Source organism: Colobus angolensis, unplaced genomic scaffold (genome assembly GCF_000951035.1).
Source record: "Colobus angolensis palliatus isolate OR3802 unplaced genomic scaffold, Cang.pa_1.0 Scaffold267, whole genome shotgun sequence".
Lineage (NCBI taxonomy): Eukaryota > Metazoa > Chordata > Mammalia > Primates > Cercopithecidae > Colobus > Colobus angolensis.
In genome coordinates this window covers 271,438-286,610 of record NW_012115899.1, presented here as the reverse complement: position 1 = coordinate 286,610, position 15,173 = coordinate 271,438, and the positions used below count along the sequence as shown (strand labels likewise).

General features: G+C 51.1%; 1 protein-coding gene across 3 annotated transcripts in view; it reads left to right on the top strand.

Moving 5' to 3' along the window:
• LOC105515640 (neuferricin) overlaps nt 1-10,106 on the top strand; it is an 18,044-nt gene extending 7,938 nt beyond the window's left edge. For all 3 annotated transcript variants that reach the window (XM_011947467.1, XM_011947466.1, XM_011947468.1), the window contains exons 2-4: nt 1,486-1,626; nt 7,102-7,288; nt 9,278-10,106. In XM_011947467.1, the coding sequence (XP_011802857.1) occupies nt 1,572-1,626; nt 7,102-7,288; nt 9,278-9,494 (459 nt within the window). In that variant the 5' untranslated portion in view covers nt 1,486-1,571 and the 3' untranslated portion in view covers nt 9,495-10,106. The remainder of the gene's footprint in view (nt 1-1,485; nt 1,627-7,101; nt 7,289-9,277) is intronic.
• The last annotated feature ends 5,067 nt before the right edge of the window (nt 10,107-15,173 follow it).

Below are 15,173 nucleotides of genomic sequence, written 5' to 3'. Positions count from 1 at the left end.
GAGGTGAAGGTTGCACTGAGCTGTGATTGCGCCATTGCAGTCCAGCCTGGGCGATAGAACGAGACTCAGTCTCAAAAAAAAAAAAAAAAGAAAAAGCTGCATTCCTCAGGCTCGGTGCAGTGGCTCACATCTGTAATCCCAGCACTTTGGGAGGCCAAGGCAGGCAGATCACCTGAGGTCAGGAGTTCCACACCAGCCTGACCCACATGATGAAACCCCATCTCTACTAAAAATACAAAAAATAGCCAGGCATGTTGGCGTGTGCCTGTAGTCCCAGCTACTCAGGAGGCTGAGGCAGGCAAATCGCTTAAACCCGTGAGGCGGAGGTTGCAGTGAGCCAAGATTGTGCCTTTGCACTCCAGCCTGGGCGACAAGAGTGAAATTCTGTCTCACACGCACACACAAAAAGAACTGCATTCCTGGATTGAGCAACTGTTTGGCATTTACTGAGACAGGCAGTACTGGAGTAGATACAGGTTTCCTGGCTGTGAGGGTGCCGATAATCATGAGTTCAATGTGGACTTTTTTTTTTTCTTTTTAAGAGAGATGGGGTCTCATCCTGTCACCCAGGCTGGAGTGCAGTGGCATGGTCATAGCTCAAACCCCTGGGCTCAAGTGGTCCTCCTTATTCGGCTTCTTGAGGAGCTGGGATTATGAGCATGAGCCACCATGCCCAGCCAGTGTGAACATTTTGATCTTGTGATGTCTGTGAGACATCTAAGTGGTGTTGGATATACAGGTGTGAGCCTTGGCAGACATCTGAGCTGAAGATACAGATGTGGCGATCTTTGCCTGCACATGGGCTTTGAAACCACAGGTATGGATAAGATTGTCAAGTGCGACAGTGTGGATGGTAATTGACCCCTAAGGCTGGTAGACAATGAGGAACTGGAGAAGTAGGAGGAAAACCAGGCCAAGGGAAGCGGTCAGCTGTGTTAAATATTGCCGAAGGTAAATGAAAGAATGTGATCGATGCCAAAGAGACGTGTGTCCAAGGTCTAGGAGCATCTGTCACGGAGGAGGTGGTGGGGACCCCATTTCCCTGGGGATGAGGAGTGGGGCTTGTCAAGAGACGTTTCTCAGAAAACAGATTCTTTCCGGGTGCGGTGGCTCACACCTGTAATCCCAGCACTTTGGGAGGCTGAGGTGGGCGGATCACCTGAGGTCAGAACCAGCCTGGCCACCATGGTGAAACCCCATCTCTACTAAAAACACATAAAAAGTAGCTGGGAATAGTGGCGGGCGCCTGTAATCCCAGCTACTCTGGAGGCTGAGGCAGGAGAATCACTTGAACCCGGAAGGCGGAAGTTGCAGTGGGCTGAGATCATGCCACTGCACGCCTGAGCAACAGAGCGAGACTGTCTCAAAAAAAAAAAAACAAAAAACAAAAAGAAAAAAGGAAAAGAAAAGAAAGAAAATAGATTCTTGAGTGGGGATAGTGTCAGTCATTTACAACTGGATCTGATGGAAACTTCTCTCTTTCAGGCCGAGATGCATCCAGAGCATTTGTGACCGGAGACTATTCTGAAGCAGGCCTTGTGGATGATATATCTGATTTGTCATCTTCTGAGATGCTGACACTTCAAAATTGGCTTTCATTCTATGAGAAGAATTATGTATGTGTTGGTAAGTAGTCTACGGGTCATACATTTCATTTGATTGTCTGCAGTGTTTTTAGGGGAGCCATGGATTTGTTTTGCCTCAGATTCTGGTTGTTAGAATAGGGATGAGACGCCCAGAAGGAGATGGATGGGCACCTTCTTCCGCCCCTCTTAGTCTTGGGAGAGGATTACCAAGCTGTTTGCTTTGTCCTAAGTTTCACCACAGCCAGTGACTGCTGGCACCGTCCTTGAACCACCAGCTCCAGAAGGACGGCTTCCCTGTCTCACTGTGCTCCATGCACCCGGCTTCAGCACACGGCCAGAAAGGCTTGGAGCCTAAATTTATGTTTCAGCAAATCCCCTTTGATTTGGTCCTCGAGGAGGAGACAGACTTCCTGAGTGAGCTGTCTCCCGGGGGTAGTGATGCTAATCAATCCACTTTGTAGGGTACTGCACTTGCTACTTACTGGTGCTATGTGAGGGAATTGCTTCTCAAATGAAAAGACACCAAACTGTGTTCTGAAGCAGTGTTAAAGACTCTGAACACTAGGCCAGGCGCAATGGCTCATGCCTGTAATCCCAGCACTTTGGAAGGCCGAGGCGGGTGGATCACTTGAGGTCAGGAGTTCAAGACCATCCTGGCCAACATGGTGAAACCCTGTCTCTACTAAAAAATAAAAAAATTACCCGGGCGTGGTGGCACACACCTGTAATCCCAGCTACTCAGGAGGCTGAGGCAGGAGAATCGCTTGAACCCAGGAGGCAGAGGTTGCAGTGAGCCGAGATCACACCACTGCACTCCAGCCTCAAAGAAAGACACTAAACACTAGATTGCTTCACAAGTACGGCCACGTGGGATGGTTGTAGCCCTTTCTCCCATCTCTCTGCAGCCCCCGCCCCTCACGAGTCCTACTTGGACACGACTGGCTTCCTGAGGAACACCAGTGTCACTCTACCATCGAAACAGGCCTAACTTGGAAGAATTCTTTCCTTAATGCCTCTGAATTTCTGCTTCTGTCATCACTGCTTGAGTTACCTTTTCTGAGAACCCTGGCATTTTTATTAACACCTCGGCTCCCGCAACATCCAATCAGTCAAGGCTTTTTCATAATATCTAAAGTTTGTGTCTGTCCGTTGTGGGCCTCTGTGGCACGCCTTCCTTCATTTTCCCAGTCTGCCCAAGATCAGTCTTGAGACCACAACCCTGTCTACCATTGAAAGCACTGACCTCTACTCACCTGCGCTTCAGAGGGCTGGCTTCTTCCCTTTCCCAGTGAAGTTGCCAAACCAAGGTTGAAACATTACTGGGTTAATAAAGAAAAGAAAACCCAATAGAAAAGAATGAGAGCCAGAAGTGGTGGCTCACGCCTGTAATCCTAACACTTTGGGAGTCCGAGGCGGGTGGATCACTTGAGGTCAGGAGTTCAAGACCAGCTTGGTTAACATGGTGAAACCCCGTCTCTACTAAAATACAAAAATTAGCCAGGCATGGCGGCGGGTGCCTGTAACCCCAGCTACTCAGGAGGCTGAGATGGGAGAATTGCTTGAACCCAGAAGACGGAGGTTACAGTGAACCAAGATTGCACCACTGCACTCCAGCCTGGGTGGCTGAATAAGACTCTGTCTCAAAAAAAAAAAAAGAACAAAAAGAGTAAGAATGGAGTCCAGACTGGTAGCTCATGCCTGTAATCCCAGCACTTTGGGAGGCCGAGGTGGTTGGATCAGTTGAGGTCAGGAGTTCAAGACCAGCCTGACCAACATGGCAAAACCATGTCTCTACTAAAAATACAAAAAATCAGCAGGGTGTGGTGGCGCATGTCTGTAATCCCAGCTACTCTGGAGGCTGAAGCATGAGAATCACTTGAACCTAGAAGGCAGAGGTTGCAATAAGCCAAGATCACGTCAGTGCATTCCACCCTGGGTGACGGAGTGAGACCTTGTCTCAAAAAAAAAAAACCAGAGTCCTGTAAATGGGCAAAGAACGCCAGGCCAAGTGCTTCATACTAAGATTTGGGAGCACGAAGTGTTCTGGATGTGTTTGAGGTGGCAGGTGAACCGTTCTTGTCTGAACGATGTAAAATGTGTTGAGGATGGGGTGGGGCATGTGGTGGGAAATGCCTCAGAAGGAATTTACTTGATGTCAGGATCTTATTGAATACCTACTATTCGTAAGTTAAGGTAAGTTAAGGTTTAGATCTCAGGGGGACCAGGGATGAATTGAGTCCAGTTCCGGCCCCTGTTGGCTCATTCTGTAGGATAGGGGCCATGTTAGGCTCTTTCAGGTTACCAGTAACCCTGAGGATGCATCAGTGGATGAAGGTTTATTGTAAGGGTATATACTGAAGTGAGGACAGCCAGGAAGCCATCTTGGCAGCCAACATGGCCAGGCCTTGAGGGAAAACAAGATGGCCTTGGTTATGCTGTGGATACAGGATTGGCTTGGAGACGCAGCCACTGGTGATCACCATTCTCATGACACAGCTTCTAGAACTCCTCCTCTGTTGCCTCTGCTACTACTGTCCTCTGTTTGGGTCTCATGTCAGAAACTCAACCAAGACAGGCTTGTCACCATGTAACACAGACACCCCAAACCCCACAGCGGGAAGTTCTGTGCCAGGCCAACTCGTAGACTGCAGGCCTGTGATTCGGGCCCTGATTCCTTTCTTCATTCATCTAATAAGTATTTAAAAGGATTGCTCTATGCTAAGCTGTTTTATTTATTTATTTGTATATTTTTTGAGACTGAGTTTTGCTCTGTCATCCAGACTGGAGTGCAGTGGCGCGATCTTGGCTCACTGCAGCCTCCCACTCCTGGGTTCAAGCAGTTCTCCTGCCTCAGCCTCCCGGGTAACTGGGATTATAGGTATGCGCCACCACACCCGGCAAATTTTTATTTTTCATAGAGACAGAGTTTCACCATGTTGGCCAGGCTGGTCTCGAACTCCTGACCTCAAGTGATCTGCCCGGCTCAGCCTCCCACAGTGCTGGGATTCCAGACGTGAGCCACCCCACCCGGCGCTAGCTGTTCTGAGCGCTGGGCCTCACTAGTAGAGAGAGGTATCATAAGCAAGTAAACAGATTGAACAACTCCAGATAGGACCATGCGCCGGACTGTGATGCAACACATGTGCAGGCATTCTGGCTCCTTTAGAGTAGGTGCTCAGGGCTGGCTTTTTGGAGAAAAGGACCGTTAAGCTGAGACTGGGCAGGTGAGTGGGAGGCAGCCACACCGAGACCTGAGGAGAGTGTCCCGGGTCAGGGAAGAGCAGTGCCGAAAGTGGGGAGTGGGGAAGCACGGCCAAGACATAGAAAGGAAGCCCGTGTGCTGGAGCCCCCAGTGAACGAGGGGGACGTAGCTTGTAAGCGGCTGAAGAAGCAAATCAGTTAAACGGTTACAGGGCCTTAGAGGCCTTGATAAGAAATTTGCATTTTTGTCTGTCTGCTTTAGGAAGCCATTGAAGGGTTTTACTCAGGCATCGGAGTACCACGGTATGATTCATGTTTTGAAAAGATCCCCTAGTTGTTTTATGGACAGAGGGCTCTAGGAGGGCACGAGCTGGGGCACAGAGAGCAGTTAGGAGGCCAGTGCTACGGTCCGTGCTTTGGAGGAGGGTGATGGCGGTGGGAATGGAAAGGAGTCAGCAGAATCAGGATCTGTTCAGAGGTAGGACTGACAAGGTTTTCTGATGGATCAGACAGCAAGGAAGGGAGCATGACGTGGATGTAGAGGAGGAGTCAGGCTCCTGGTCCGGGTCACAGCCTAGAGGCAACATGGATTTGGGAAAGTCAGGGAGGGCGTTGGACTTGAGAGGTGAGCTGAGTCTCAGATGCGTTGAACGTATGCGCCACTAGAATCGAAGGTAAAAGCTAGTTCTTAGGGGTTGCTCCCTCCTCGGTCGCACCTCCCTCAAGTGCTTCCTTTCTGCTTCTCTTGCCTTGTGGCAGGTGCTGCCTCTGAAGGCCATTTGTACCTCAGGACTGGGCTATGTTAGGACCCTGCCCTGAGAGAACTGACCTGTTTTTCCTTCTGGCCCGTAGGCTGGTGGACCACTTGCCGGCTGCTGCCATAGCTTAGACTTTTACAAATTCTGACAGGCACTTTAAAGCTGGGCACAGTGTGTGGCTCCCACCTGCACCCCCATCTACTCAAGAAGCTGAGGTGGGAGGATTGCTTGAGCCCAGAAGTTCAAGGTATAATGAGCTATGTTCATGCCTGTGAATAGCCACTACACTCCACCCTGAGCAATAGAGCCAGACTCATCTCTAAGGAAATATTCGGATAGGCATTTTAAAGGAAAACCAGTTTTTACTCACTTACATCCCCTGAGGGACACAGCCAAAAGACAGCAGTGGAGGGGAGAGCATGGGTTAGAGCCAGATTAATTCACTAGCTTTGTAGACCGCCCCAAGTTATTTAGCTTGCCAGTCTCTCCTACAAATAAGGGAACCATTACTTCTCTCATAGGTTTGTTGGGAGGAGTAAAAAAATATTGGTGGCCAGGAGCAGTGGTTCACGCCTGTAATCCCAGCACTTGGGGAGGCCTAGGCGGGCGGATCACCGGAGGTCGGGAGTTCGAGACCAGCCTGGCCAACATGGAGAAACCCGTCTCTACTAAAAATATAAAAAATTAGCTGGGCGTGGTGGCACATGCCTGTAATCCCAGCTACTCGGGAGGCTGAGGCAGGAGAATCGCTTGCACCCGGGAGGCGGAGGTTGCAGTGAGCCGAGAGCGCGCCACTGCACTCAAGCCTGGGCAACAAGAACGAAACTCCGTCTCAAAAAAAAAAAAATACATATATATATACACACACACATATACACACATATATACACATATATATACACATAGGTAAATACACATAGATAGACATATATATAAAATAAAGTGCTAGTATAGTGTCAGACATTGAGTTCAATAAATGATCTGTATAAAGCAAAATAATTTGATGTTGGAGAAAATGGAGCTGCAAAAATATTAGCCTGCCTGGGCATGGTGGCTCATGCCTGTAATCCCAGCACTTTGAGAGGCTGAGGTGGGAGGATTACTTGAGCCCAGGAGTTCAAGACTAGCCTGGTCAACAGAGTGAGACCCCCTCTCTATTATAGTAAACATGTTAGCCAATAAGCCATTCATTCATCAAACATTAGTTGAATACCCCCTGTGTGCTCTAAGTACACTGAAGCATCGAGAAATGAATCACACACGGCTCTGCCCTCAGGGAAGCATTGTCTGGAAGTGAGAAAGATTTGATAGTTTCTGTAATAAAGGACTCTACAGCTGGAACAGGGATGCAGTTATGTGGGGTTTTCTAGGATGTTGAGAGGTTGGTATGCAAGGCACCAGGAGTCCCTGCAGTAGAAGTTCTTAATAAACGCACACCAGGAGGACTGAAGTCAGAAACCCCGGGAACGTGTGCCTTCCCACACCTGCCTCAGTAGTTAAGTATCTATTCACTAACACCCTCACTCTCACTCATATCTACCTTCCTGTCATCACAGGAAGGGTGATAGGACGCTTCTACGGAGAGGATGGGCTACCTACCCCGGCACTGACCCAGGTAGAAGCCATGATCACCAGAGGCGTGGAGGCAAACAAACTAGAACTGCAAGAGAAGCAGACATTCCCGCCGTGCAACGCAGAGTGGAGCTCAGCCAGGGGCAGTCGGCTCTGGTGCTCCCAGAAGAGGTAAGTAGGCTTCCCTTCTGCTCCTTTCTGCCTGTCCCAAATCCAGCTCCTAGGCCATCCTGGCTGCGGTATTCAGTGACTTCAGGGAATTGATTAGTAACCCCTGCTTTTTCAAAATACTGATAACAATTCTCAACCTTGGCTGCATATTAGATCTTCTGGGGAACTGCCAAATAATGGATGGTCAGACCTCACTCCACTCAACTGAATGGGTTGAGACTTGGACTTGAGGCCTGGGCATCTTTTTATTTTTCCCAAATTCTCCAGAGATCCTGCTGACATAACCTCGGCCCGGGAATGAGAAGGCACAAGCAGGATTTCTTGCTTTCTTTGGCCTGTTCAGCCATCCACTGGCTTTGGTTTCCTGTTTGACAGCAGAAATCATGCCTGTCTATAGGAGAGAGGGATGAGGAGGTGGGGAGGGTACATGCAGTGATGGCTTCAACTGCTGTCTTAAAAACAAGTTGAGCCAGGCGTGGTAGCACACCTGTGGTCCTGGCTACTTGGGAGACTGAGGCAGGCAGGTCTCTTGAGCTCAGGAGTTGGAGTCCAGCCTGGGCAACATAACAAAAAAACAATAACAAACAAACAAAAAAACCACTGCAAATTCGGAGTTCTTAGCCTTAGATGAGGGGAGCACGGGCAAAGGTAGCAGGAAGGGAAGCTCCTTCCTTCCTGGCCACTAGCTTTGAAGAGACAGCTTCAAGTGTCATCATCTCAAGAAAGGGGACTGTGAGAACCTGGCCTGCTCACTTTATGGAGAGAAGCGAAGATAGGCGTGGGCCTTCCTGTGGCACAGGTCTGAATGCAGGTGGCCTCAGAGGGCCCTGCTCCTCCGGAGGAGACTCCAGGAGGCCTGCATGCGTTCAGATGCTTGACTTTGCTCCCTTGGGACCCGCCTCCTTTTTCCCTCCCCATAGCCCTCCCCTCTGTCTGCTGAACCTCTTCTTGCTTTCATGACTGAGTCATTCAGGATCTGCCTTCCCCACAAAACCCTTCCGGGGCCACCCTAGTGAACTGAGGGGCCCTATCCCTGTGCCTCAGCTCAGTTTGTTGTTTTCTGTTAACCTGTGTGCATCTCCCATTGGACTGAGAGGAACAAGCACTGAAGGCAGGGACGAGGTGTGGCGTAAGGATCACCAGTGATGGGATGGAGGCTGGGTGGAAGAGGGAGGCATTTGGGTGACAGCCTTATTTGTGGTAAGCTAGAAGTAGGATGTTTTCTCACTGGGTGGCAGTTTCTCTGACAGGAGGCACTGGAAACTGTCTGAGGCATCAGTTCCAAGAACCTCAGTTTCTTTTTTACAAGGCCTGTGAGTCCATCAGAGACTGAACCCGGTACCCTGAGATGGGCTAGGTCCCTCTGCCCAAGGTAGGAGGTTGCTCAGGTTATGCTGGGCCAGAGCTGAATCCTCCATGTCTGAAGCCTGGTGCCATCAAGGACTGGGCCTATGGGGGACAGGACAGCTCGCAGCTACACCCTATGCCAAGGCCTTCCCAGAGAAGGCCAACCCAGGTGACCAAGGGCCAGTGGCCAATTGCCCACCCCCCCAAGTGCCGCAGAGAAGAAGGTGAAGACCCTGGCCTGCGCGGGGCGGTAGTGGGGGAAGGAAGAGGACGGTCACACCTAGATGCTGCTTCTGAGAAACTCACAGGCCAGCAGGGAGGCCGTTTCACAGCTGTTGCCACCAGTGCAGGAACGTGGTGCTGCCTCCTAAGAAGGGGCAGGGCAGGGGCTGGGGAGCACGGTGAAAGGAACCGTGGACTGTGCCCTTGGCCTGGGGAAGGCGGTGGTGGCCCTGCAGGGTAAGCTGGAGGAAGTTAGGGGAGAGCATGAAGGCTCAGGCTGAGCGCTGTAGCCTGCTGCCTTGGAAACACTCCGGCAGGCTTCTGCTTTTCCTAAGGCCTGGCTCACTGCTTCCTGCTCTCCCCTTCGCAGAGACTCATGAGTTCTCACACTTAAGAAGTCCTCTTTCTGTCTGTCCTTAGTGGAGGCGTGAGCAGAGACTGGATTGGTGTCCCCAGGAAGCTGTATAAGCCAGGTGCTAAGGAGCCCCGCTGCGTCTGTGTGAGAACCACTGGCCCCCCTAGTGACCAGACGCCGGACAACCCACCACACAGAAATCGTGGGGACCTGGACCACCCAAACTTGGCGGAGTACACAGGCTGCCCACCTCTAGCCATCACATGCTCCTTCCCACTCTAAGCTGTAGCCTTTTCTGTTGATAACACACAGAGAGCTCTGCCGAGAACCTGAGTAGGCCCTTGACACTTGTGTGCCCTGGGATGCCCCCTGGCGCAAATCAGGAGGGTCTGGAAGGACTCTGGCTATATTCTGCAAATGTGGCTCATGCCCCTCACTGTGGCTCAGCATTGTGGTGCCTGAGGGACAGCTGGCCACCTGCCCAGTACTGGTCAGCGTTTCCCCACTATTCTCCTTGACCTACTGGCCATCTTCCTCAGAGCCCTCAGATACCAATGGGCGCAAATATGACCGACTCCATTTCCACTTGAATTTACAACCAAAAGCCTGCTGGGTTGATTACAGCTGGGCCAACGCAGTAAGAGGCAATAACAAATAAGCATGGGTTGATTCTGGACTTGGAAAAGCTTTTGCTTGTATGGATACGGCAAATCCAGATGTCTCTGAACAAAGCAACGATTTAAAGCAATGACATTTTCTCTCCTTTAAGCCCTTAAAATCAGGTGTGGTGTGTTTTCAAAGGCAGAAGTCTGCATTTTGAGCAAAAGGTGGTTTCCCAGCTCTTACAAGGTAACTGGTGAGCACAACATTAAAGTGTGGGCAGGGCTGCAAACTGAAGGGGGCTGGGCTTGCTGCTTGTCCAGTGGTTTGTATTTCCAGGGTCATCTATAACCCCTACACTTGGCAAATGTCGTACCTGTTACCTCTTGACTATTGGTCAAGGTAGATGGGGGCAAGGAGTGTTCCTCCTTCAGACAGAAGTGGGACCAGCACTACCACAGACAGCACCATGGCCTCTGTGCATCACCCCCTCAGAGCCTCCACCCAGCATCCTCTAGCTTCCGCTGTCTCTGTCACCGTCTCCTTTTTCTCCATCATTCATTTCACTAAATCGCTTTCCAGATTCACAGACTAGAAAGTAGAGGCTGCCCCCGCTCCACTGGCAGACCCGTGCTCACTGCCCTTTGGCCACAGCTGCTCCTTACGCTTGGGCTCCGGCTCATGGCTCCTTTGGCCTGCCCCCCGCCATCTTTCTCGCCTGCCCCTCTTGTACCTTTAACCTCTCCCCACCTCCTGGATCTTGCCCCAGGCGTGCGTTCAACAGCCCACTTCTCTCATGTAACTCCTCAGCGCCACAGCTGTGGCTTGTACTAGCTTGGCTTTTCAGCCCCGTGTGCTCCAGCAACCAGGACAAATTCTGCACTGGCACATTCCATGGTCACAGCCAGTTCTTACCTGAGCTTCATCACACCGGACACTGGACCGTGGGGTCCTCCGTGAAACCCTCGTTGGGCTTCGTCCTGCTTCTCTTTCTCCCTCTGCCCATTCCTTCTTCATTGCCTTGAGAACCCCGTTTTGCCTCCATAAACCCCTTCCTGTTGGCTCCTCTCACTCCAAATCTGGCAGTTACTTAGACCATCAAGCCTGCACCTCTACTCCAGGCAGCTTTCCAGAGCGTTTCATCTTCCCTTTCCATGCTGCTTCTAGTTCTCCAAGTGAATGGCCCACCAGCTCCACGCGGAGTCAGAATCCGAGCAGCCGTCCACACTCTGTCCTCCTTCCCTCCTCCTAACCCACCTGCAGGTCCTGGGAGCTCTGCCTCCCTAATTCTCTCCTTTCCCTTCCCTCTTACCTGTCCCCAGTACTCCTTCTCTGGCCTAGGCTGTCATTTCTCACTTGGATTACTGAAGGAGCCTAACTGTACTCCCTCCCTCCAATCCCTCCTCCACACTGCTGGGAGCCATCTTTCCTTCTCTCTCTCTCTCTCTTTTTTTTTTTTTGAGATGGAGTATTGCTCTTTTGCCCAGGGTGGAGTGCAGTGGCAAGATCTCGGCTCACTGCAACCTCCGCCTCCCGGGTTCAAGCAATTCTTCTGCCTCAGCCTCCCAAGTAGCTGCGATTACAGGCACGTGCCACCACACCCAGCTAATTTTTGTATTTTTAGTAGAGATGGGGTTTCACTATGTTGGTCAGGCTGGTCTTGAACTCCTGACCTCGTGATCCACCCACCGCGTCCTCCCAAAGTGCCGGGATTACACACGTGAGCCACTGCGCCTGGCCGAGCTGTCTTTCTGAATAATGATCAAGGCATGCTCCATTTAAGCCTCCTCAGGGGCTCCCCTTATCTATAAGGACTGAGTGCCAGCTCCTGTGCTGCGTGCCACACAGGCCCCTCTGTGGCCTCTCTCCTTTTAGACCTGTGCCTTTCCCATCTCCTCCCATGTGCACCTCCTTTCCAGCCTCCCTCTCACTGCAGTATGTCTGCAGTGCTTTCACACAGGCTGTTTCTTTTGCCTGGAATGACACTTTTTCCTCTGTTGGATTAATCCACCCCGTATTGCTTCAGTATTCAGCTCAATCAGGCCCCTCTTGGAAGCCTTCAGTAACTGTTGGGCCAGCAGTGAGATACAGAGGCACTTTCCTCGGTTCCCATGGCACTGTGCTCCTATCACAGTGGGCTCTTACCATGGACTTCCTATCAGCCTCTTGCACTGGACCAGACACTCTGAGGACAGAGCCCCAGTGTGACTCAGTTCCGTACCCCTATATCCACATGACTCAGCTCCGTACCCCTATATCCACATGACTCAGCTCCGTACCCCTATATCCACATGACTCAGCGCCAGACCCCCATATCCACATGACTCAGCTCCGTGCCCCTATATCCACATGACTCGGCGCCACACCCCTATAATCCACTTTACTCAGCGCCAGACCCCCATATCCACATGACTCAGCTCCATACCCCTATATCCACATGGCTCAGCGCCAGACCCCTATGATCCACTTTACTCAGTGCTGTGCCCCAACCACCACGCCTAACATGTGGGAAGTGCGTAGAGAGTTTTTTTTTTTTTTTTTTTGAGACAGACTCTTACTCTGTTGCCCAGGCTGGAGTGCAGTGGCGTGATCATAGCTCACTGCAGCCTTGAACTCCCGGGCTCAAAAAGATTCTCCCACTTTGGCCTCCCTAGTAGCTGGGACTATGTGCATGTACCAGCATGCCTGGCTAGCTTTTTATTTTTGTAGAGATGGGGTTTCACCATGTTGTCCAGGCTGGTCTTGAACTCCTGGGCTCAAGCAGTCTGCCCACCTTGGCCTCCCAAAGTGCTGGGATTACAGGCGTGAGACACCACACTTTTTGGAGATAAGGCAACAAAGGCACATAGAACTTGCCACTGAGCATGGAGCTGAGCCTAGAACGCAAAGCTCTGGATGCCTGATTCGGTGTCATTTTCACTCCTCCATATTTCTGTATGTTTTGCCCTCCCTGGGGGCAGGACCAGGAGCAGACAGAAAGGAGAAGAGCCGAAATTAGGATTTTCTTCTGAGTTCTAGGCAGTCCCTGAGCTCAGTGCTCAGACTTCTCTGTTAACCAGAAACAGCCCCCAACTCCAGGCTAACTGGAAAATAGTTACTGCCCCTGATTTAGTCCTCCTCAGTCATTCAGCAAATAACTTACCAAGCACCTACTATGTGCCAGGCATCATGTTAGGGCTGGGGGATTGGGGAAGCAAGGCTTCCGACCTCAGGGGGCTTACAGTAGGGTGCAGTAAACCCCGTAGAGCAGCCAGAGCAGCCAGAGGCTGTCCTTGTGGCAGGAATGCAGAGAGAGTGAGGACCAGGTCCCGAGATGTTCTCGAGCCTTCAAAACACAAACAAACAAAAAGGAGCATTAGTCATTCCAGCCAGCTGCGGGCTCTGGCCGTGCCTGGAGGGGACGTGATCTCTGACGGATGCAAGTCTCCTGCGCACGGGCTCCAGGACAGACGTGGCTGGCTCCAGGACAGACCTGCCGAGTTCCTTGCTCAGTGAGAATTCATTTCCTTTTTGATACTTACCTTATGGTAATTACCTTCCTACTTAACCTGGTAACACATCTCTCATGTCAGGGCAAAGGATTCAGCAAAGAATTAGGTTCAGCAAGAATAGGTTGTCATTTTAATGGCCTGAAGGGCTCAGCCATGAGAAGCTGTAATTACTGGAGAAATGCCTGGCCTTTCCCTCTCAAGTACAGGTGGCCCTGGGCAAAACCATGGGGGAGGAAGGGCAAGGCCTTGATGGAAGCCACAGATAAGCTCAGCCCAGGCGGAGCATGCAGTCAGACTTGCTGGCAGAAGGAAGGGAAGGAGAAAACTCATCCGTATTGCACAACTCTGCGGGGCCAGGCCTTGTTCTCATTTAATCTCTATGCCTGCCTCGAGAAGTTCCCATTTCATGGCCCAGAAAAGGGGCTTGAATATCTCCCCACCTCTTCTAATAGTTACATCAACGTTGTGTGACAGAGCTGGGCTTTGTGATGCGAGTCTGACCTCTGCCACACCAGTGAGCATGGTATTAAGGCAAAGCCTTTGCAGCTGCACTCCACTCCAACATTGTGAAGGAGGCTGGGCCCTTATAATCCCAGCACTTTGGGAGCCCAAGGTGGGTGGATTTCTTGAGGCCAGAAGTTCGATGGAGGCCAGCCTGGCCAACATGGTGAAACCCCATCTCTACGAAAACACAAAAATTAGTTGGGCGTGGTGGTGTGCGCCTGCAGTCCTAGCTACTGGGGAGGCGGAGGCTGCAGTGAGCCGAGATCACACCACTGCACTCCAGCCTGGGTGACAAGAGTGAGACTCGGTCCCAAAACAAACAAACCCAAAAATAAAGAACTCACCTTGAAGGAAGTTTCAACGTCTGCCTTTTCATTCGGAGATTACGGTTTTCTATACACATCTAAGAGTGAAGAGTCTGAGGTTTTTTGGTCCCAGCTCAGCCAGTGTGAACCCCGCCCCGCCCCCACACTTGCTTTGCTCTAGGCAAAGCTGTGCTCTGAAAGCTGGCCCCAATGGGGAGGTTAGGACTGTGCTTGCTCAGAAGTCTGTGGGTGCTCCTCAGAGAAGGGCAGCGGCCCTAGGCTGGACCCCACCCTTGAGAGCATTTCCTACTGCCAGAGCCCCCCGATTTCTTCCGGGGGCAGCAGATACTGCCATAGCCCTTGCCACAGGAGCCCTGACGTGCACACACCAGAATCTGGGTACTTGGATGAGAAGGGCACATTACTGATCACCTTCCTCCAGGCGACCCTGTGAGTTAGGGACTACAGTCCACCCCCATTATGTAGGTAGGGAAACAGAGGCAAAGAAGTTAGGAAACTTGCTCAGAACTCTCAGCTAGTCAATGAAAAACCAGAACTAAAACCCAGTGCTCTTCTCTGGCTGGGCAAACGTGTGGAAGTTGCTATGTTCCTGGTTACTGTTTGTGCTTCACTTATCATAACCAGTGACAGTGTGGTTAGCACTGTTCACCTTAAGGATAGCGGTGAGGATTACTTGGGATTGTCACGTGGAAACACTTAACAGTGCATATGAACTATGAGAAAAGCCACTGGAGAATGAGCTTTATGAGCTCTATCACCACAGCTAGTCTGACCTAAGGGTATGCAAAATGGAAGACAGGAAAAAGGGACTGTATTAGCTCAGGGAAGTGTGAGGGCCATGTGAGCTGCTTGATTGGTAACGATTTGTACAGAGGCTTTATGGATCACTAGATTTTAATTTGCAAGCCCTGAAACCGTCCTTAGTATTCTCTGAAGCCCACGGTGCCAGTTGCCCTTCACGCCTTGGCCAGCAGAAAGCTCATGATGAGGGGATCCTCTTGGGAACTTCAGAGGGGTCAGGTGATGGTGACTGAGGCTGC